This window comes from Colobus angolensis, unplaced genomic scaffold (assembly GCF_000951035.1).
Source record: "Colobus angolensis palliatus isolate OR3802 unplaced genomic scaffold, Cang.pa_1.0 Scaffold379, whole genome shotgun sequence".
In the NCBI taxonomy this organism is placed as follows: domain Eukaryota; kingdom Metazoa; phylum Chordata; class Mammalia; order Primates; family Cercopithecidae; genus Colobus; species Colobus angolensis.
The window spans coordinates 316087-339168 of NW_012117143.1; the positions used below are offsets into that span (position 1 = coordinate 316087).

Below are 23082 nucleotides of genomic sequence, written 5' to 3' on the forward strand. Positions count from 1 at the left end.
TGGACAGACCTCAGTTTGAACTTCTTTTGAAACCCAAGAGCTTTACAGATGGTTTCTGAAGTCTTGTCCAGCACCTACTTTCTATGATCCTAGGCTCTGACAGCATTCCACCCATAAACCTTCGGCTCTGTTTTCAATACACTGAAGCCTTCTTACTATGAACACAGGTGACTCTCTGCCAGAGGTCTCTGTTTCTGGTTGTGAAAGCACGTCCAACCCATACTCAGAGGAAGCCAGAAATATCAGAGAGTATTAATTCTGGCCCCCAAAGCAGCCTTCAACCAAAATACATGGGGAATTTGTAGATAAACAACCCTACCTTTTTGCCCATCGGCAGGAGAACTGTGAGGCATATTACACCATGTCCCAGAGTTCCTAAGAAGATCTGAGCCCAGTTGTCCACGGTAGTGACCTGCTCAATAATGCATCTTATGTTGCTTCCCCATCTCACCCCCCTCCCGCCACTCCCCTACTGGTATGTCCATTGATTACATCCCAAATAAGCTACTTGCACCAAACTCTATCTCAAGGTCTGCTTTGTGGGGGTGGGGGGAGGAGGGCAACCAAAAATTGATCCTATGACACATTTTGTGGAAACAGCTATTTGAAATGCACACACACACACAGACACACACACGCACACACACAGTGGCCCACAGCCATTCCATAAGAAGCATCCAACATCGAGCTCAGGACTTGGTCAGGCCAACAAGCCAACAATCCCTGAGAGTCACCCTGAACAATGCACAAAATTTTAATTTACTTACATATAATTTTTAAAACTGTATTAAAAGAAATAAATATGCAGCCATTTGCAAAATATAAAGAATTCCATGGGTGCTTTTAAAAGCTATAATTAAGCGAATAAAAGCCACTTACTTATAAAAGGCCTGGTTTTCCACTCCACACTTCCAAAGATGTTTGCAGGCAGCTGGTGTTGAAGTATGGAATGCCAACATGGCTTTTTTCTAATTAAAAAATAACAAAACAAGAAAAGGCATGTAAAACACCACTTACACTTTCCATGGGTTTTTTTTTTTTGTTATTTTTTCAGGTGTTTACCTCTTTGTATCCTGTCTCCTATCACACAGACTTGAGGTAACTTAACATATTGCTGCGTTCTTTACAGTGTCGTTAACATGGTATTTATCCCTCCCTCACCCTTTGCAGATATCACTAATGTATTTAGGACCTGCTTCTGATCAAAATCAGCCTCACAATGCTTCTCAACACTCCAGGCATCATATACCTCTCTGTCACACTGGAATTAGCCTAAAAACATATTTGCCTAACTAGTACTTGGGTTGACAACTAATGACAAGAAAACTTGCAAATTTCTAGAGCTAGCTCTGAGGCTTAATATTTTGTTAATGGTCTCCCCACAAATGCATTCCCTGGTGAACCCACAACCTATATCTAGTAACTCCCTTGTTTTAAGACTCTCTGGATGAATAGGCTCTGTTTATAACACTCTAATGAGCACTAGTTGTTGATATTTAGCTTTGTAACTATTCTTTATTTGTTTCATATGTCTGTATCTTGGCAAAAAGAGGTAGGGAGAGAGCCCATCTTTTATTTCCAAAGTCTATCCCAGTCTGTTTTGTACACAGGGGTGTACAATCAGCATTGCTCACTGACTTTATTGCTCAATGTACAAACCCAGTACTCATTTGTTTGCCTCTAAAATATTTTCAGCATAAGCTTTCATTGTCATTAAACACTTCAAAGTCATGGTCTTTGTTGACTACAATACTAATGGCATATTTTATTTCTGAATCTCTCTCATGCACACACAGTAACAGGCAGTTAGAAAAAGCAGTATCTGACCTCCTTCTGGGTGCCAATCACATAAAATGTCTTCCCTTCAAACTTCAATTTGCAGACATCTGGCCTAAGAAAAGAAAATCTCTGGGTAAGAAGAAAAAAAGTGGCAGCTAACCAAGGTACCTGGGTTTCCCATAGGAATCTGACTGACTCAAAAATGCCAGGCAGACTGCAGTGAAACAAGATATTATCTTATCATTGGTGAAGGTCTAATGGGCAGCGAAAAGCCCTGAGTAAATTATACGGCAATTCTCTTCCCGAGAGAGGATCCGCACACAGCTTAGAATTATTTATTCTATTATTTACAGTCAGGCTGCATCTTTCTTCCAAGAAATTCTAGTGTTCATTAACATTAGTGACCAGAACAATATTAATTGCCCAGCCCACTTAGCAAGGTGGGAAGAACGTGCTGATTTCAGATTCAGTTAATGAAATGACGCAGATTCACGGTATCTGACTTTCTCCTCCCTCTGCATCCATTTCCAAGAAGCAAATCCACTGCACTGCAAAATGTTCACTCCTGTTTTCCCTGTTTACAAAAGAACTGTGTTCTTATATATTGGAGTTCCCACTCTTTTCAGCAAAGACTGGTTTAAATAGAAACATGTGACCCAATTCTGTCCAATTAGATATACAGGAAGTCTCCTACAGGGCTTCTGAAAAATTATCTTTGTTTGAAAAGGAGACACATGGAAGGGGCTGCTCTCCTCCAGGCTCTGGGCGTTGTCATGGGGAGATGTGTAGGCCAGTCGCACGCATGCCCATCTCAGGAGCAGGAGCCTCAGGACCAATGCGCCTGCCCAAGGATGGCAGAGGAAAAAAAAAAAAAGAGAGACCTAAATCCTTCCCGGCATTTAAGTTAACAGGCATTTAAGTTAACAGACCATGGAACTGCTCCACGTTTGCTTTGTGGGCTGATTAGTCCTCTTATTTGTAAGCCATCATGAGTAGACATTCCTGCTACCTTTTGCCAAAAGCATCTTCAGGATACACTGGATAAAAAAGGGTAAGTTTGCACCCAGGATTCAACAGAGGAGGAGAGTGGAAAGAAGTGAGTTGGGGAGAGTGGATCCTGAGTTGCTCATGGGAACTCAAACCTTTACCCTGCCCTGACCCATCTGTGTGCCCCCCTTGGCCACAGCAGTAGAAGCTACTGGTGAGGAAACACTGGATACCTTCTCTTCGAAGGCAGAGCCCCTGAGCCCACGCCTCCTAAGTTGACTCCTCAGATTGGCATTTCCAAGTCCCCACCAAAGGCAACCTAGATGTTACATCACTTTATGATGAAGCTCCAAGGCCAGGAAATGAACACCAGGCATTCTACCTGATACTTGCCCAAGAAGCCAAGGAGGGGACAGAGGAATCAAGATGAAGAAAAATGGAAAGTCAGTTTTCCAAAGAGGCACTCACCATTTTATCAAATGGATTCTCTTATTTCCCTGGAATACCACAAAGCCTGCAGCTGTGAATCCTAAAAATGTTGTTGTGCCTGTTGAATCCTGGGAAAAAGATAGAAAAATCTGTTTAGTTTGAGGAAAATAAAATAAATGATAACCAACATACTCATTCATCCTCACCCTAGGTTGAGACTAATTCCAATGATTATAGCAATAAACTAAGTTTCTGAGATGGAACTTCTAAGAGCAAGCTGTTCAAAGAGTGGGTGAAGCCCAGCAACATGTAGCTTTTCCCTTTGAAGAGTGGACCTTCTGCCCTCTAGGAACCTCCTGGAAAAATATAAATTAGTCCCAAATCCCTATGTCTACTTCCAAGTGTCTTCTGGGGCTGCCTGTGTTCTAAGTCTGCTTTGTAATGTGAGCAAACTGTTCCTGGTTGCCATTAGCACTCTAACGTGATGAAACCAAAGCCCTGAGCATCGAATTTTGATTCAATCTCTCACAGGATTTCTGGAAATTTCAGTATAAAAATATCTCCAGAAAAGCTTACTGTGCTTCCAGCCTAGACCAGGAAAGCTAAGCATCTCATAGATCAGTGAAGGCAAAGGAATAACAACACAAAGATCAAGTCAGTCTCCAAGAAATAAATAAAATAGAGTTCAAATTTCTGCATAAAAGTCAATTCACTAAAATGAATAAACTGATTAATACCATTCTAGGAAAGAGCTGCTGGTAAATATTCCAACACATTTGTGTAGGCAGAACAAGAGGATGTAAATGCCAGTATGGACAAGTAGCCCCGGCTCTCCGCCTTGGCTGCACATTGCAAACACCTGGGGAGCCTGGTCTCCACCCCCGGCAGATCCTGACATAATTGGTGTGGGATGTGTTCTGGCCAGCAGGTGCTTATGAAGCTCTCCAGGTGCTTCTAATGAGCAGCCCAAGCTGAGACCTATAGGACTAACGCTTTACCAAATATCAGGCAGTCCAATCTGGGTAAAGAAATATGCCACTAAAACTCCAGAACTTATCTTTAAGAGCCTAACTGATCAAATGCTTCGTTTAGGATTAGGACTAGTGTCTGGCTGATGCATAGTCTAATATATGGAAAGAAGAACATCGCTTCAGTGAAACATTTATGGAAAATGTATCCATAAGTATCTCCTTGGGAACTTGATTAAAAAGGCAGATTCCCCAGTTGTACCCCCAGAATTCTGATTTAGTTGCTCTGAGGGAGGGCCCAGGGGATTCTGATGTAAGTAGTCTGTGTTCCATCCTTGAGAGAAACACTATCAAATATGAGTAAAGGAAAAAATAAAAACGAGTGTTCCTAACGCCAAAATGCAACTTGAAATCTTTCTTTTTTTCCTTCCACTTTCCCATTTTTAAAGACTGCATTCTTGCTGGCAATGGCCTTGAAAGTAAATGTGTCAGGAGCCTGTAACTCCTCAGGGGCCAAACCATCTATTTGATGAGTGAACCCATGGATGTTAATTTAGGAAAATGTGGCTACCACATAGCAATCAATGAACAATTGGAAGACTCCGACGGAGAAAATCAGCTGCCAAAACAGGTAACAGCAGCCCACTGTTGTCCCTTCCAATGAGGGACCGTGGGCCAGGCTGTGGGAAAGATTTAACAAGGCTCTGCCAGGCCTGTGCACAGATAAACTCTCTTTTTTATTTTGCAAAACAACCATTATATGGTGACCTGCTGTGAGGGGCAGCTACCTTGCATGGGTGAGGATCCACCCCGTAGGTTTCCAAAGTGTGAGCTTTCAGGAGCAAGTTAAATTCAGCAACTGGTGGGCTCTGCCCCCTAAAATCACACAAGAAAAGTTAAGGAAGTTAAAATGGAAAAGAATAGAAACATGGAATCCCTTCATTCAGTAAAGTATGGCGGTCTAAGCTAAATAAGGAGAAAAACCCTTACATCAATAGTAATCAGTAAGACTGATCATTATTTCTCACCACAAGGAGTCCTTTGCTAAGGAACCCGAGCTTGTGTTCTCTACCTAACTGTTCCATAACAAACCCATACACACTCTGAGCACTCCAGTGACCCGTACAGTTAATCAAGGTTATCAAGTTACCAATAAGTAGGCCCTTGCAAATTCAATCTTAATACGAAACAAAACTCATCATCTGTTCTTTCTGATAATTAAAAACATTATCTAGGATAAATGGCATGCCTTCTTGCTCAGGGAAAACAAAATGCACAATCCTGTTACCCCATCAACAAGCCTAAACAGAGCCATCAGGGCCAAAAGAATTGTCAACCATCCCACAGAGAGCTCTGGATTTCAAAGGAAATCTCAACCACTAGTCCTAGCACTGTCCTGCAAAGTAGTAAACAAGGTCTTGGCCTCAGGGAGAAAAAGGCCTACAAATATAGATGACCCTGAAGCCCTTTCAGGGCTAGCATCTAAATAAAGATTATGCAACATTTCAAAGACCCCACTTTGACTAATATTAATATCCCACATGTATTATATAGAATCTTAATCACTCCCCAAAGATAATTATGTAATTCTAGCAACCAAGCAGAGTTTGCTAAAGAAAACAACAGGAATTCATTTTATTTTCAAAATGTAAAATTATATTACAATATTAAATCTATCTGCACTTAATTTCCTTTCCAGAGATGGATTGCCCCCCCTACCCCCTCAAGATAGCAAAGACTCATCATGCCTCTAAATCAAAACAGTATCCCATCTACTTTCTTCCTAGAGCCCTTCACAATCTCTTTACCTTTAGTGCACTGGAGTTACACTGATGTCTGAAGTCACTGTGGTATGTCTAGGGAGCATCTTTATTTATTCATCATGAGCAGCACAGGGTAGATCCTTTTAATCCAACAATGCATATCTTTCTTTGACTATTTCATTCTTTTCTTCCCTTCCCCACTTCCTCCACCACTCTCTCTCTCTACCACTCTCTCTCTTATCTCCTTTAAGAGGCCCTAATAAATGGGTCTTGAAACTCCTAGGTCTACCTTCCATGTCTTTTAATCTTTGTTTCATTCTTTATATCTCTGTCTTTTGGTACTATGCTCTGAATTATTTCTTAATTCAAACATCCAGCCTGCTAATTTATTCTTCAGCTGTGCACATTCTGCTGCTTCTCTCATTGCTGTTTTTTTAAACATATCAATGAAATATTTTATTTCCAATGTAATATCTATGTGCATCTTGAAACAGCAGTCTGTTCTCAGCTCATGATCATGAATTCCTCTTATCCCTCTGAGGGTACCACTCATTTCTATTAAGGTCCAATCTTGTTGGCTGCATTAATGCTGCTTTCTTGGTGAAGGTCATTTTGTATGCTGACTCAGAGTCTCTAACTCATGGAGCTGATGTTTCCTTAAGTGTTTGGTGATTCCTGTTGGAATAGCAGGAATTTGCTATTATATTTTTTTATAATATTTGATGTATTTGATGTATCAGCCTCCAGAGGTATTTGGTGTATTTGCTGTATTTGACGTATCAGCCTCCAGAGGTATTTGATGTATTTGATGTATTTGACGTATCAGCCTCCAGAGGTTGAGGGAAGAGTGGGATGTGCCATGTGGAAGAGCATGTGATATGATTTGGATTTGTGTCCCCACCCAAATCTCATGTCGAGTTGTAATCCCCAATGTTGGAGAAGGGGCCTGGTGGGAGGTGACTGGACCATGGGGGCAGATTTCTCCCTTGCTGTTCCTGGGATAGTGAGTCCTTACAACATCTGGTTGTTTACAAGTGTGTAGCACCTCCCCCTGCTCTCTCTTCCTCAGGCTCCAGCCACATAAGATGTGCCTCCTTCCTCTTTGCCTTCCGCCATGTTTGTAAGTTTCCTGAGGCCTCTTCAGTCATGCTTCCTGTTCAGCCTGTGGTACTGTGAGCCGATTAAACCTCTTAATTGCCCAGTCTCAGGTAGTTCTTTATAGCAACGCAAGAACGACTAATGCAGCATGTATCAGTAACTTGATTTGGGGCCAAAGCTTCTAGTTCTAGGCACACACACAGGGTACCTTCCCCTTAAGCCTGCTGCTGCCCATGACTCAGCACAAAGCAACCAGAGGGAGGGGTCAAAGTTGTCCACTTGCTTCAAATGTAGTTGCCCACTCACTGTGTTGGCTGTTGTGTGTATTCCTGGAAGCACCCAGAACCACTGCTATTCTGTCTGTGTTTGGCCTGGATCCCTTCTGTTTCCTGTCTTCCAGAGATATTGCAGGATTTCTGATCCAACAATGATATTTTCTTCTATTCCTTTTCTAATGCTTTTCCTGTTATCCATAAGGACTCAGTGAAGGAAGGGAAGATTGCCATATAGGCCACGTTTTTCTTTTTCCTCTTTTTTTTTTTCGAGACAGAGTCTCACTCTGTTGCCCAGGTTGGAGTGCAGTGGCATGATCTCAGTTCACTGCAACCTCTGCCTCCTGGGTTCAAATGATTCTCCTGCCTCAGCCTCCCAAGTAGACGCCCACCACCACTCCTGGTTAATTTTTGTTTTTAGTAGAGATGCAATATCTCTGGAAGACAGGAAACAGAAGGGATCCAGGCCAAACACAGAGATGGGGTTTCGCCATGTTGGCCAGGCTGATCTTGAAGTCCTGACCTCAAGCAATCCACCTGCCTCAGCCTCCCAGAGTGCTGGGTTTACAGGCATGAGCCCCCTCACTCAGCCACCATTTTCTTTTAATAGAAAAGATCATTTGTAAAGCCATCTACAGAGTACTTCTGAGGGATTAAGTCAAATTTGTGCTTCAGAAAAATAAAGTCTAAAGCTTTTCAAGATTTCCTTATTCATTTTAGTGTTCTGAAATTTCACTGTGATATATGTACATAGAGAGTATCTTTATGTATTCATCCCAGTCAGTACTTGTGGGCCCTTTCGATCCAACAATTACTATCTCTGGCCATTTCTTTGATTCTTTTCTTTTCAAGACATAGTCATTATAATTTTTTTCCTTTTGATAAAGTAACAATGGACTCAGGCAAATTAACAACTATATTGACAGCGATGGGAAAAGAGATTTCTGGAAGGTTTTCTTAATCCATATGGCATTTCTCTTTCCATCTCTCTCTTAAGTTTTTGAAGTAATATCTTACTTTCCACCAACAAATAAACCATACAGAAAATTATTGAAGTCAGGCTGGGTGCAGTGGCTCATGCCTGTTATCCCAACACTTTGGGAGGCTAAGGTGGGAGGATCACTTGAGCCCAGAAGTTCAAAACAAGCCTGGCAATGTAGCAAGGTCTCTTCTAAAAATTTTTTTTTAATTAGCCAGATATGGTGGTGCACTATGATTATGCCACTGTCCTTCAGCCTGGGTGGCAGAGCAAGAAAGATCCTGCCTTAAAAATAAATAAATAAATAAAAATAAAAATAAAAAATTATTGAATTCACATATTATTGAGCTCTCTCTCTCATGCATACACACACACACACACACACACACACACACAGAGTCATTTGTATACTCATCTCACCTTCCCAACTAGGGACAAAGCAGTCAAAATACCCAGCATGTCACTAAGCAACAACCCACTCTTCTGGCCCTCAATGCAGAACTTCGCCCTAATGACCCAGACCAAGACCAAAGTGAACCAGGACCAGAGCCAAAGCAGCCCTGTGCCTCCCATAGCCTTGGGCAATCAGCTTTGCTCCGGGGTGATCCTCCCAGTTTACTTGAAAGGCCCTCATTCTCCCACCCACTAATAAGTACTCCTCTGATCTACAGAGCTAGCCATTCTCACTATTCATTGAACTGTCACCACCTTTTTAAAAGCTACATGTTGTCTATTCATAAAATTCAAGTTTGTTTTTAAAGCATACCCTATTCAATATAGGAACAAGATAATTGTGGAAGGTTATCATTTGGATGTTCACTTTGAAAAGTGAATAATTGTTCCTTGCCTAGGTGGTCTCTTTCTGACCACTTACCTGTCCTTCCTAAATCTGATGAGCACCTAATTTCCAGTCACAGCCAATCCCAGCTGGCAGCAGGGTACCAGTGCCACACAGCCCCTGAGGACAAACCCTTAAACTCAAGGATCTCTGTTCATCAGGAGATACCAGCCAGGGCGGAAAAAGGCAAGCTACAGTATGGGAAAAGCTGTCAGCAACACGTAACCAAAGAAGGACACCTATCAGGAATATTTTTAAAACTCCTGTAAATCAATAAAGAGCAAGAAAATGTGTTTCAAAACCAGTAACCACGCCCCCAACCTCACACAATAGGCAAAAGACTTAATAGGCACTTACCAAATAGGACATCTAAGTAACCAATAACTATATAAAAATGTGCTTAGCTTCTTATGATCAAGAAAATGTAAATTATTTTATTTAATTTTTAATGTCTATTTTCTACATATTTAGGAGGCACAAGTGATTTCCTATGTGCACATATTGCATAGTGGTAAAAGCTAGGCTTTTAGTGCAACCATCACCCAAATAGTGAACATTGTACCCAATACGTAATTTTTCAACCCTCACCTCCTCCCACCATCCCATATCTTGTAGTTTCCAATGTCTATTATTCTCCTCTATATGCCCATGTGTATTCACTGTTTAGTTCCTACTTACAAGCAAGAACACGCAGTATTTGCCTTTTCAGTTTCTGAGTTATTTCATTAAGAATAATAGCCTCTGGTTCTATCCATGTTACTGCAAAAGACATGATTTCATTCTTTTTATGGATCAATAATATTCCATGCTATATATATTATATATAATGTGTGTGCATATATAATATATATAGCGTGGAACACTATTATATATTATATGGAATATATATATAATGTGGAATAATATTGTATATATAATAATATATGTGAGATATATATATCTCTATATATATATCTAGATATATATCTATATCTAGATATAGATAGATAGATATAGATACATATATATATCACACATTTTCTTTGTCCAGTTCTCCATTGACGGACACTTAGCTGTTTCCATATATTTGCCATTGTGAATAGTGCTGTAATAAACATATGAGTGCTGGTATCTTTTTGATATGATGATTTCTTTTCCTTTGGGTAGATACATATACACAAAGGGAAAATAGTGAGATTGCTGGATCAAACAGTAGTTCTATTTTTAGTTCTTTGAGAAATCTCCACACTGTTCCCCCCAAAAATTGTTTTAATTTACATACCTACCAACATGTTATAAGTGTTTTCTTTTCTCTGCATCCTTGAAAACATCTGTTGTTTTTTGACTTTTTAATAATAGCCTTTCTGACTGGTGTAAGGTGGTCTCTGTGGTTTTAATTTGCATTTCTCTGATGTTTAGCGATGCTGAGCATTTTTTGGCCACTTGGATGTCTTCTTTTGAAAAATGGCTTTTCATGTTCTTTGCTTGTTTTTTAAGGGGGGTTGTTTTTTCTTGAGTTGTTTGAGTTCCACGTAAATTCCAGATATTAGCCCTTTGTCGGACCCATAGTTTGCAAGTATTTTTTCCCATTCTGTAGGTTGTCTGTTTACTCTGTTATTTCCTTTGCTGTGCAGAAACGTTTTAGTTTAATTATGTCCCATTTGCCCATTTTTGTTTTGTTGCATTTTAGTTTAATTAAGTCCCATTTGCCTGTTTTTGTTTTGTTACATTTTAGTTAGAGGAATTGGTTACAAATTATTTGGCCAATGTCCAGAAGAGTTTTTCCTAGGTTTTCTTCTAGGATTTTTATAGTTCAAAGTCTTATGTTTAGGTCTTTAATCCATCTTAATTTTTGTTTATGGAGAGATGCATGGGTCCAGTTTCACTCTTCTGCATGAAATTATCAAATTTCCCAGGACTATTTATTTATTTATTTATTTAGATGGAGTCTTGCTCTGTCACCCAGGCTGGAGTGCAGTGGCATGATCTTGGCTCACTCCAACCTCCGCCTCCCAGGTTCAAGGGATTCTCCTGCCTCAGCCTGCTGAGTAGCTGGGATTACAGGCACGTGCCACCAGGTCCAGCTAATTTTTGTACTTTTAGTAGAGATGGGGTTTCACCATGTTGGTCATGCTGGTCTTGAACTCCTGACCTCAAGTGACCATGTGTTGTGGGAGCAACCCAGTGGGAGATGATTGAATCATGGGGGTGGGTCTTTCCCTTGCTGTTCTCGTGATAGTGAATGGGTTGCACGAGATCTGATGGTTTTAAAAACGAGAGTTTCTCTGCACAAGCTCTCTCTTTGCCTGCTGCCATCCATGTAAGATGTGACTTGCTCCTCCTTGCCTTCCACCATAATTGTGAGCCCTCCCAGGCAATGTAGAACTGTAAGTCCAATAAACTTCTTTCTTTTGTAAATTACCCAGTCTTGGATATGTCTTTATCAGCAGCATGAAAATTGACTAATACAGTGTATAATAATGCTACCAATTTCTGCATATATATTTTGTATTCTGAAACTTTACTAAATTCATTTATCAAATGTAGGAATCTTTTGGTAGAGATTTTAGGGTTTTCTAGATAGAAACCACACCATCACCAAACAGGGATAATTTGGCTTCCTTTTTTCCAACTTGGATGTCTTTTCTTTCTCTAGCCTGATTGCTCTAGCAAGGACTTCCAGTACTGTGTTGAAAAAGAGTGATGAAATTGGCCATCTTTGTCTTGTTCCAGTTCTTGGAGGGAATGCTTTGAACTTTATCCTGTTAAATATGATGTTGGCTGTGGGTTTGTCATATATTGCCTTGATTATATTAAGATATGTTCCTTCTATGTCTGGGTTGTTGAGGATTTTCTCATGAAGAGATGCTGAAGTTTATCAAACACTTTTTCTTCATCTATTGAGGTGATCATGTGGTTTTTGTCCTTAATTCTGTATGTGATGTATCATATTTATGGATTTATGTATATTGAACCATCATTGCATCCCTGGGATAAATCCCACCTGATCATGGTGTATTTTCTTTTTATGTGTTGTTGGATCTGATTTGCTAGTATTTTGTTGAAGATTTTTGCATTTATGTTCATCAGGGATATTTATCTATAATTTTCTTTTTTGTTGTGTCCTTCTCTGTTTTGGGTATCAGGGTGATACTGGCCTTGCAGAATGAGTTAAGGAGAAGTCTCTCATCTTCTATTTTTTAGAACAGTCTCAGGAAGATTGGTATTAGTTCTTCCTTGCATGTTTTCTAGAATTCAGCTGTGAATCCATCTGGTCCTGGATGGATGTTGTTTTGTTGTTGTTGTTATTGTTGTTGAGAGATTTTTTTTTTATTACTGACTCAGTCTCACTGCTCATTGTTGGCCAGTTCAGAAGTTTTATTTCTTCCTGGTTCAATCTTGTGAGGCTGAAATTTATTCATTTCCTCTAGTTTTTCTGGTTTGTGAGTATATAGCTGTTCATAACAGTCCCTGATGATCTTTTGTATTTCTGTGGTATCAGTTGTAATGTCTCCTTTTTCACTTCTGATTGTGTTATTTGGATCTTCTCCTTTTCTTGGTTAGTCTAGATAATGGTTTATCAATTTTGTTTATCTTTTTTCAAAAACAAAAGAACCAACTCTTTGTTTGGTTGATCTTTTGTAATTTTTTGTCTCCATTTCGTCCTGCTCTGATCTTTGTTATTTCTTTTCTTCTGCTAAGTGTGTGTTTTGTTTGTTCTTGTTTTTCTAGTTACTTCAGGTACGATGTTAGGTTAGTGATCTTTCTACTTTTTTGATGTAGGCGTTTAATGCTATAAATTTCCCTCTTAGCAATGCTTTTGCTGTATTCCACAGGTTTTGTTATATTGTGTTTTCATTTTCATTAATTTCAAAAAATTTTTAAATTTATCTCAAATTTCCTTATTGATCCAGTGATCATTCAGGGGTATGCTGTTTAATTTCCATGTATTTGTATAGTTTCAAGGATTCCTCCTGGTATGGATTTCTAGCTTTATTCTGCTGTGGTCTGGGAAGACATTTAATACAATTTCAATTTTTTAAAAACTTGTTAAGACATTTTCCGTGGACTACTATATGGTCTATCTTGGAGATTTTTCCATGTACTGATGAAAAGAATGTATTTCCTGTAGCTATTGGGTAGAATGTTCTGTAAATGTCTAAGTCTACATGGTCTAAAGTCCAACTTCAGTTCAATGTTTCTTTGTTAATATTCTGTCTTGATGATCTGTCTAGTACTGTGAGTGGGGTGTTGACCTTCCCACTATTATTGTATTTCTGTCTGTCTCTTTAGGTCTAGTAATATTTGTTTTTTGAATGGGTGTGCACTGATTTGGGGAGCATATATATTTAGAATTTTTATATCCTCTTGAGTTTCGGTCCACTTGAGTCTTTATCTCACAGCAGCCCCTAGCAGGGCAGTGGGTATTGTCCTGGGTATGCACAAAAGAGCCTTGTCCTTCCTCAAGTGGACAGTGGTTGCAGCCATGACAACTTGAACTCGGCTTACGGTGGAGTGCAGCCCAGTGTTAAACTCTCTACATGACACCTAAGACTTATGATCAGGGACAGCAGAGCCCTTCCCAGGCAGGAAGTATGGACAAGAAGCTGTGGAGAGTGTGGTCCACTCACATCTCAGTCTCACAGCAGCCCACTGCAGGGCGGTAGGTATTGTCCTATATATGAGAGGAGAGCCTGGCTTCCCTGTCCCTCCTTGGCCAGGTGGCAACTGCAACCACATCAACCCAAACAGTCCAAAGTCAAATGTCAGTCCGTCATTAGACTCTCAAAATGGTGCCTTGGGCCTGGGAACAGAGAGGGTGGGATCTCTCCCAGGCAAGCAGTGTGGACAAGAAGCTGTGGAGAGTGCAGTCCACTAACATCTCAGTCTCAACAGCAGCTCACAACAAGGCAGTAGGGATCCTCCTAGGGGTGTGTAGGAGCACCTGTTCTCTATCCTCCTTGCAGCAGCTCAGCAGCAGCAACCATGTCTGTAGCTCTCCAGTATCTAGGCTCTCAAAATGTTTCCCAGCTGAGGCCACTGTAGGCTCAGATGCCTGTGGGATCCCATGTGGGTTCTCTTTCTGGAGGAATGTCTCTGTGCAATCCTTAGGCAGTTCCACATGTCAGGCCCAAGGCCCTAATGGGTCAAGAGTTTCTCCCATAGCCAAGATCATAAAAGCTGATCCCTGCAGGTTTCTTTCTTACTGTTTCCCCATGCCCAGGAACCTCTCCTGACTATTAGTCAGTTCCCAGCTGGGTAAGCTGCCTCGAACCCTCTCGTTACTTCTAGTGTTTCCCATCTCCTCTCTGGTGAATCCCAGAAATCTCTCCTAGACTATCTGTTTGAAATATGTCTACTTATTATCCTGGTTCCTCTCTGTGAAGGAGACACATACTCCTATATCTAGTCAGCTACGTTCTATGCTATTAGAAAATGCAAATTAAAACTACGAGAAACCACTAACATCTCCATCTGGTAGCTACAATTAAAAAGACTAACAAAAGCAAGCACTGGTAAGAATGTACAGCACAAGAAACCCTCATATACTTCTAGTGGAAATTTGGTAGAACTAATCTGGAAAACTCTTTGGCATTATCTACTAAAGTTGAACATGTTTACCCTGAAATATAGCAATTCCACTCACAGTTGTATATGCAACAGAAATTAGTGCACGTTGCACCAAGAAATACATAGAATTTTCATAGTAGTGTTATTTGTAATAGCAAAAACTAGAAAACAACTCAAATGTCCAGCAACAGTAAAATGAATAGGCAATGGAATACTATACAGGCATGAAAATTGCTGACTTAAAGCTACACACTACAAGATAAATGAATATCACAAAAATAACATTGAATACAAGAAGCCAAATGCTACAGTTCAAATATTTGCCCCCTCCAAAACTCATGCTGAAACTTAACCCCCAAAGTCACAGTATTCAGAGGTGAGGCTTTTAACTTTGCCTTCATGAATAGATTCAGTTTGCCATGCTCATGCCCTCTTCATGTGCTGCCTTGCACTACTTCAGGACTCTGCAGAGAGTTCCCAACAGCATGAAGGTCCTCACCAGATGCAGTCCCTAGATCTTAAACTTCCAAGCCTCCAGAATTGTAAAAAATAAATTTCTGTTCTTTATAAATTACCTAGCATCTGGTATTCAGTCATAGCAAGACAAAACAGACTAAAATACCATATATAAATGGATATACACTGTATGATTCTATTTCTATGGCTTTCAAAAATGAGCAAAACAAAACTAATGTGTTAAAAGTCACCGGAAACCCTGGGAACTCTCACCTACTTGTTGGTGTGAACATAAAGTAGAGCAACCAAACTGCCATTTCCTAGAGAAGTTAAAGTGCAAACTCTGGCAAGTTCTAACTTAGGTTTGTACTTACACTAGGGAGTCCTGTACATGCACCTTAGGAGAATTATTCAATAAACCCTAGTAACTCTGTCTGCAATAGCAAAAACCTGAAAGCAACCCAAACGTTCATCAACAGGAGAATGGATACATAAAACATGGGAAGTTCATATGACAGAAAATTAATTATACAGAAGTGAAAATAAAGACATATGGCTGTATGTATCAATGTGGAAGAATCTCATAAATATAATGTTCATAGGGAAAAAATGAGACATGAGAATACAGTGTGAGTCCATTTATATGGAAGTGAAAATAGGCAAAACTGAAGCAATACATCATTCACTGATACCTATGTATAAAGTAAATTTATAAAAGCAAAACAAGAGAATAAGCAACCTAAAATTCAGAAGAGTGTACCCATGGGAGGAGAGAGGGAGGTGGTCTGGGAGGGGCACGTAGGAGACTTCAGAACAGCTGGTGATGTTCTCATTCACAAATAATGCCAGGAGATCATGGATGTTTTTTCATTTATTCTTTAAACCATACAAATATTGTATACACTCTACAAATGCTCTTTTACAGATTAGACATTTTGTAATGATGAAAAGACATACAATTTCTGCTTTTTTAATAAAGAAATCATTGGATGAAATATTATGCAGTCCAAAAGGACCCCCAGACTAAAGGGTATTGATCAGGAGGATAATAGATACATATGCAGAGCTATCTTGTACTAAACTCTGCAAGTCCAAGCAGCATAACATTTTTTATATTGCCAAGCATATACATATTTTTACTTATCATTCAGAAAGTTAGAATCTTTATCTTCATTTTGTGGATGAGAGTTCTGATATCCAAAGAGAAAAATAACTTGCTCAAGGTTATTGCTCATAGTCAATTTGCATTTGCATCCTGCATTTGCCCTCACTAGCCATGTATGGGCAAATGCAGGATGCAAATGCAAGTTGACCTGGTTCTAAAGTGCTCGTCAGGGCTGGTGCCAACATCGTCACCAATATCTTATGGTCAAGAGCCATCTGCCTGCTCTCCTGCATGCCATGGCATAAAATGACATGATTCCTATCCACCTCTTATGTTTTAAAAAAGCAAGGCAAATGGAACTGGAGGCCATTAATAACACAGAAATAGAAAGTCAAATACTACATCTTCTCATTGATAACTGGAAGCTAAATAATGTGTCACATGGACATGGAGCGTGGAATAATAGACACTGGAGACTCAGAGGGTGAGAGAGTGGGAGGGAGTGAGGGATGAGAAATTACTTCACGGGTACAATGTACACTATTCCAGTGATGGTTACACAAAAAGCCCACACTTCACCACTATGCAATATATCTATGTAACAAAATGGCACTTATACTTGCTAAATCTATTTTTAAATTTATTTATTTATTTAATTCATTTATTTGAGACAGGGTCTCACTCCATCGCCTAGGCTGGAGTGCAATGATGCGCTCTCAGCTCACTGCAGACTCCACCTCCTGGACTCAAGTGATCCTCCCACCTCAGCCTCCTATAGCTAGGACTACAAGAGCATGCCACCACATCTGTCTAAGTTTTGTATTTTTTGTAGAGACGGGATTTCACCATGTTGCCCAAGCTGGTCTGGAACCCTTGGGCTCAAGTGATCCCCCCACCTCAGCCTCCCAAAGTGCAAAGATTACAGGGGTGAGCCACTGCAACCCACCTAAAAAATTCGTTTAAATTGCAACTTTTTCAAATTCTAAACATTGCAACTTATCAATGATAAGGCAATTCATTCCAGGTGACTGATACTCAGATCTGATTAGAGAATAGTGATATCTCCATTTTAACCTGAAACTAAAACCTCCAGGTCAAATCTGGACTGTCTGCCACCTGATTTTGTACAGCCCTCAAACTAAGAATGGGTTTTACATTCTTTCACAGTTTCAATAAATCAAAAGAATAATATTTCGTGACTCATGACAATTACATGACATTCAAATTTCAGTGTCCATAAATAAAGTTTTATTGGAACATCGCCACACCCACTTATCTGCATGTTGTCTATACATGTTGTCATGTTGCAACAGTAGTAGTTGCAATGAAGACTATATGTTCTACAAAGCCTAAAATATTTGCTAGTTGACCCGGTATAGAAAACGGTTTTCTGAACCCTGATCTGGGTCCAGCACACAGGAACATGAAACCACAGGAAGCCATGTCTATTTGATGCTAAAAAATGAAGTTGTTTCTGTAAAAAGAGTACCTACTTCCAAACATTGTTGCAAAGATTAAGCCGGTAACAGATGTGAACCAGTCAGACTAGCGCCTAGCACATAGTATGTTCTGTCCTTGCCCTCAGACTACCACGTGTTCCCTTGCTAGCCCTACATATGGCTGAAGTCAGAAATACTGTGCTGAGGGGAATGTCAAGCAGGATGTCGAGATATTTACCACAAGGCAAAGGCCCATCTTTAAAGTAATTCTCAAGTCAGCATCATTTGCTTTGGGTTTAACCTCAGATCTCTACTGGCTAAGCATTTAAAAGACTTAATTGAAAAAGTCATACACAGGGAAAGGCTAACTACAAATGCTCAGAGAAGGCAAAAAGATCAAAACCAAAGGAGAAAAGGCAGGGACCCTGATAGGACTGGAGACTCCTGAGGCCCAGACTCACCAAGAAAGAAACCATTTAATGATCCATTTTTTTCAGGAAGATACTAAGATCAATTAAATAGAAAGGTTGGGGTTTTTTCCTTGAACCTCCCACTGGGCATCTGTTTCTGGCAAAAACTCTGATAATGGAAAATAATGATTTTCTATCCTTCAAATATTGCACCAGGAAATGTTCCACTCAGATTAATAGTGTCTCTAATGAGACATTTAAAGGTAAAGACCAGTGATTAGCTGACTTCTTTTCAAAGAGCTAACAATTCTCCAAAGATAGGTTTTTCTAATATATTACATGAGGTCAAGTAATTGTGTATTTAGCTGTATGTCTCCCTTCTGCCAGTTTTGAGTGCTTTTAGACAAAAAGGAACAATCCCCCTTTTATTGATCCTCCTTTAGCATACCATTACATAGAGTACAAAACCAGATAGCACCCCAGGAATAAATGCCAATTATTAGTGGACATTAATTGTGGAATAAGATGTAGATCTTGCCAGCAATGAGCTGGACTGCTTGGAACACAGTTGGCAGGGAAGGGGGTGCTTCTGACTCCCTCTGACCCATCTGAGCCTAGGAGCTCTAGAATTAAAGTCATGGGCAGAAGACCAACGTAGTGGTGTAGAAGATCAATATAACGGTCTTCTACTTCTGGAAAACAGAATTCTCAACTTGGCTTAGATTACATTTTGCTGCAACTTGGTTGCAACTTTACTTAGATTTAGCTTTGTCGGAATAAAAGATTTTCCACACCACTGGCTTCAAATGTTTGGGAGTGTTCTCAAGACTTGCCCTTCAGCAGGGCTTGGGACTTTAGCACTCAGAGACTGCAGGGAGCTCTCTATGTTTTATAGCATTCCTGTGGAATGTGGACTGGAGAGAGAGTCCTTTGCTCTTCAGTCTCATCCCTGGCTCTCTGGACTTTAGAAGACCTTTCTCCTCTCTGTCATCCTGTCTCCTGCCATCAGCAAGGGCTTCCCCAACCGGGGCTGAAGGTCTGGGGTGCCTCTGGGGGATTTCACTCAGCTCTCGTGCTGGTTAAAGGTTTGCCTAGTTGCCCTTAGCCCTGATCTAGGGTGTAATCTGCCTCTTCCTGTCACTCCACCGGAAGTGAAAGCAGCTATGGGTCTCCACTCTCCTAAGAAGGACATTCTGGATTTTAATACATTTAGGTCTATTTGCATCTTCAGCTCTCAGATGGGTTCAAAAAACATGATTCTGTAATTCAGCCAGCTTGTTGGTGTTATTTTGATGTTAGGAGAGATCAATATCTCCTGCTTTTCTACATCCTAAATAGAAAGGAAATGAGAGTTCCCAGTCTGTCATTTCCAATCTTTTACTTAGAGAGGGACATTATCTCTTGCAAATCCTTTAGGAGTCATCTTTATGCAGAGCATTAGATAAAATGCTGCAAATTTGGATAGCTGCCACGCTAAGAAGGAGACAGTGGTAACACCCTGGGGCCATGCAGGGACAAGGCTTACAGGAGAGCAGCAACTTAGAAACATATTAGCGCACAATGTACGGAAACTCAGATTTCAGGTCAAGTTCTATTGCTTCATAATTGTGTAGCCTTGGATAAGTTAATTTCTCAGAACTGTGTTTCCTTATCTGTTAAAAAAAAAAAAATGGTGGCTGCAAACTCAATGGAAGGAGAAGGTAAATTGGCAGAGCAGGGATGGTGGCAATTCAGAGACAAAGGATTCTTTTAAAGAGGCACTGCTGCTGAGTGTTACCACACAAAAGTTAGGGAGCCATGTGACCAAAACCCCAGTCACAACTAAAGCCAGGACTTTATGGCAACTGGTTCCATTTTTTAGAGCTATTATTTGGCTCAAACTACATACATCTGGGTCACAGTGTAGTCCAAGGACTGTCATTTTATAACTCCTGCTTTGGACTCCAAAGATCCCTTAAGAATAGAAGTTGGCTGTCAAATTTCTTTGCTGTTGGCTAGTGACCTCTTGATAGTCGAAAGCGCTAAATCGTAGTCAAAACTGTCTTTGATTAATAAAAATTAAGAGGCAAATTAATTGTTGCTTCATGAATTATTTTGTAGATAAAATCTTTCAAACCATGAGGTCATGGGGGAGTGTGGATGATGAAGGAGAGCCCAGCTTGGGGATGAAATGGCTGAAAATCTGGGCTAGGCCATCCCACACTATTACAGTGCCCCACAAAAAGCCACCCTTCAATAAATATTTGTTGTATGAATGGATGGATGGAAAGATGCATGGAAGTATGGATGAAACATAAATGGATAGAAGGATGGATAAATCTCCTCTGGATAAATACACTGCTATAGTCTCATTGAAAGTTCCAAGAATCTTTAGCTCTACACGTAAGTTAGAATCACATGTGAGATACAATCAGAGAATGTATTAAGTAATGGCTGATGCCCACTTTCAATAATATAACCCCTCTCTTCTTCTTCACGGCCACATTGCACTTTGGTAACATTGCTTTTTCCTCCTTAAGGTCATGGTGGTTAGATTTCACCTGCATAAAAAACATTAATGGCTTGGATGTGCACATCACTTGCCCCAGCCCGTCCCTCCCTAGAAATGTCCTTTACACCAGGCCACAAAATGCAAGGACTTCATTTTTACAGTGAACGCATTTGATCCCAAATCATCCCGTCTTCCCCCTTCCTAAGAAAGGTGCTATATCAAATAGCAACAAAAATGTAAATTTATTTGATAATCTACCAGGGAAAGAGATTCTATGAGTTTGGAAGGGACTTGGGAAGGGAAATGATACAGGGACAGAGAGCAATGACAAAGAGAAAATGCATTTTAAGAAAGATTGGGGTTGTAAAATAACTAGACATGTATTTCTTGTCTTCTTTTTACACAATAAACACACTTCTCAAAACTGACAAAAACATTTCTTAAGAGGGCCCTTGTGATCTATTCTTCAGAAGCAAAGGTAGAGGATATTTTTCATGTCAGGGTATTTATTTCTAGAAAGCTAGACGCTTTTAAAATGATAACTCCATTTTTTAAAACTATAGCCATGGCGCATGATTTACAGAGAATATAACCTTTAAGAAATAGAGGGAATTACTCTGTTTAAAAAACACACTGTGTCATTCTTGCTTCCAGCACAAACCTCACTGCCCTGGATCATTATAGCGTGCCTAGTTGGATGATTTTCCTGCTCTTTAAGGGCAAGGAATATACTTCATCAAAACTGCCTTACTGCCAATTGAGCCTTTTGAATATTTAAAAGCTGATGGCCTATGACTGAAGTTAATGCAAATGTCTCTGTCTCTAATGACAAACCTGATGAACTGGTGATGAGAGGAAGAAAAGACTAGCTGAGCAGAAACTCTAGGAAATACCTCCAGCAAAGTCTATCAGGGTTCTTTATGGTAAAAGCAATCTTATTTTTGATCTTCATCCCCCTCTGAGCACCCTCAGGACTAATGGAATGTGTATTTCCTCTTACCCCAGGTGGCTTTGATTAAAGCTGTGGAAAACAGAAACCAAGAGGGACAAAAAGAACAGAGGACCAGCCAAGCATGGTGGCTCACGCCTGTAATCCCAGCACTTTGGGAGGCAGACGCTGGCGGATCACCTGAGGTTGGGAGTTCGAGACCAGCCTGACCAACATTGAGAAACTCCGTCTGTACTAAAAATACAAAATTAGCCTGGCATGATGGCGCATGCCTGTAGTCCCAGCTACTCTGGAGACTGAGCCAGGAGAACTGCTTGAACCCAGGAGGCGGAGGTTGCAGTGAACCAAGATCACGCCATTGCACTCCAGCCCTGGCAACAGGAGGGAAACTCCGTCTCAAAAAACAAACAAACAAACAAACAAAAAGAAACACAGGACCATCAAGTCCTCAGGGGTTGCAGCAATGGCTTCCTCCAGCCACCAGAGGGCTCTAGAGGGAGGAATAACCTATTTATAAAGCAGTCCCAGGTAAGACCTCATCTCGGCACACCAAGCTTAAAGTCTGAAAATTACAAGAGATTATTTTTCACATATAGTTTTACAAACAACTATGGCTCCTGATAACTTAAAATTTTCTATAGAGGCTGATGTAGAAATTTATTCCATACCTGCTCTGCCATGTGTTTAGAACAGGAGTCAGCAAGCTAGGACCCATAGGCCAAATGTGGCCTGCCACCTGTGTTATCAATAAAGTTTTATTGAATCATGGCCCACTCATTTATGAATTGTCGATATCTGCTTTTGCTCTACCAAAACAGAGCTGAGTCACTGCACTAGAGACCATATGACCCAGAAAGTCAAAAATATTTAACTAGCCCTTACCTAGAAGAATCATTCAGCTCAGTGGGTTATGTAAGTGACACATCTCCATATCATCTAGTTCACATGATATTAAAAGGCCCAAAGATGCCTCTGTAAAAATCTTTCTAAATGAAACTCTATTAGCTACACATCTATTAGAATGACCAAAATCCAGAACACTAACAACACCAAATGTTGGCAAGGATGTGGAGCAACAGGAACTCTCATTCACTGCTGGTGGGTATGCAAAATGCTGCAGCCACTTTGGAAAACAGTGTAGTGGTGGTTTCTTATAAAACTAAACATACTCTTACCATATGATAGAGCAATCATGGTGTTTGGTATTTACCCAGATGAGCTGAAAATTTATGTCTACACAAAAACCTACACACAGTTATTTATAGCAGCCTTATTCACAATTGCTCAAACTTGGAAGCAACCAAGATGTCTTTCGGCAGGTGAATGGATAAACTATGATACATACAGACAATGGAATATCATTCTGTGCCAAAAGGAAATGAGCTCTCAAACCAAGAAAAGACATGGAGGAAACTTAAATGCATATTACTGAGTGAAAGAAGCCAATCTGAAAAGGCTACACATTGTATGATTCCAACTGTGACATTCCGGGTAAGGCAAAAACTATAGAGACACTAAAAAGATCAGTGGTTGCCAGGGGTTAGGGGAGAAGAAGGGATGACTTTTAGG

General features: G+C 40.2%; 1 protein-coding gene across 5 annotated transcripts in view; it reads right to left on the bottom strand.

Moving 5' to 3' along the window:
- The window catches only part of FRMD3 (FERM domain containing 3), a 300134-nt gene that overhangs the window by 56761 nt on the left and 220291 nt on the right, over positions 1-23082 (bottom strand). For all 5 annotated transcript variants that reach the window (XM_011953956.1, XM_011953959.1, XM_011953955.1 and 2 more), the window contains 4 exons: positions 4952-5039; positions 3235-3323; positions 1828-1891; positions 880-968 (listed from right to left, as the gene is read on the bottom strand). In XM_011953956.1, the coding sequence (XP_011809346.1) occupies positions 880-968; positions 1828-1891; positions 3235-3323; positions 4952-5039 (330 nt within the window). The remainder of the gene's footprint in view (positions 1-879; positions 969-1827; positions 1892-3234; positions 3324-4951; positions 5040-23082) is intronic.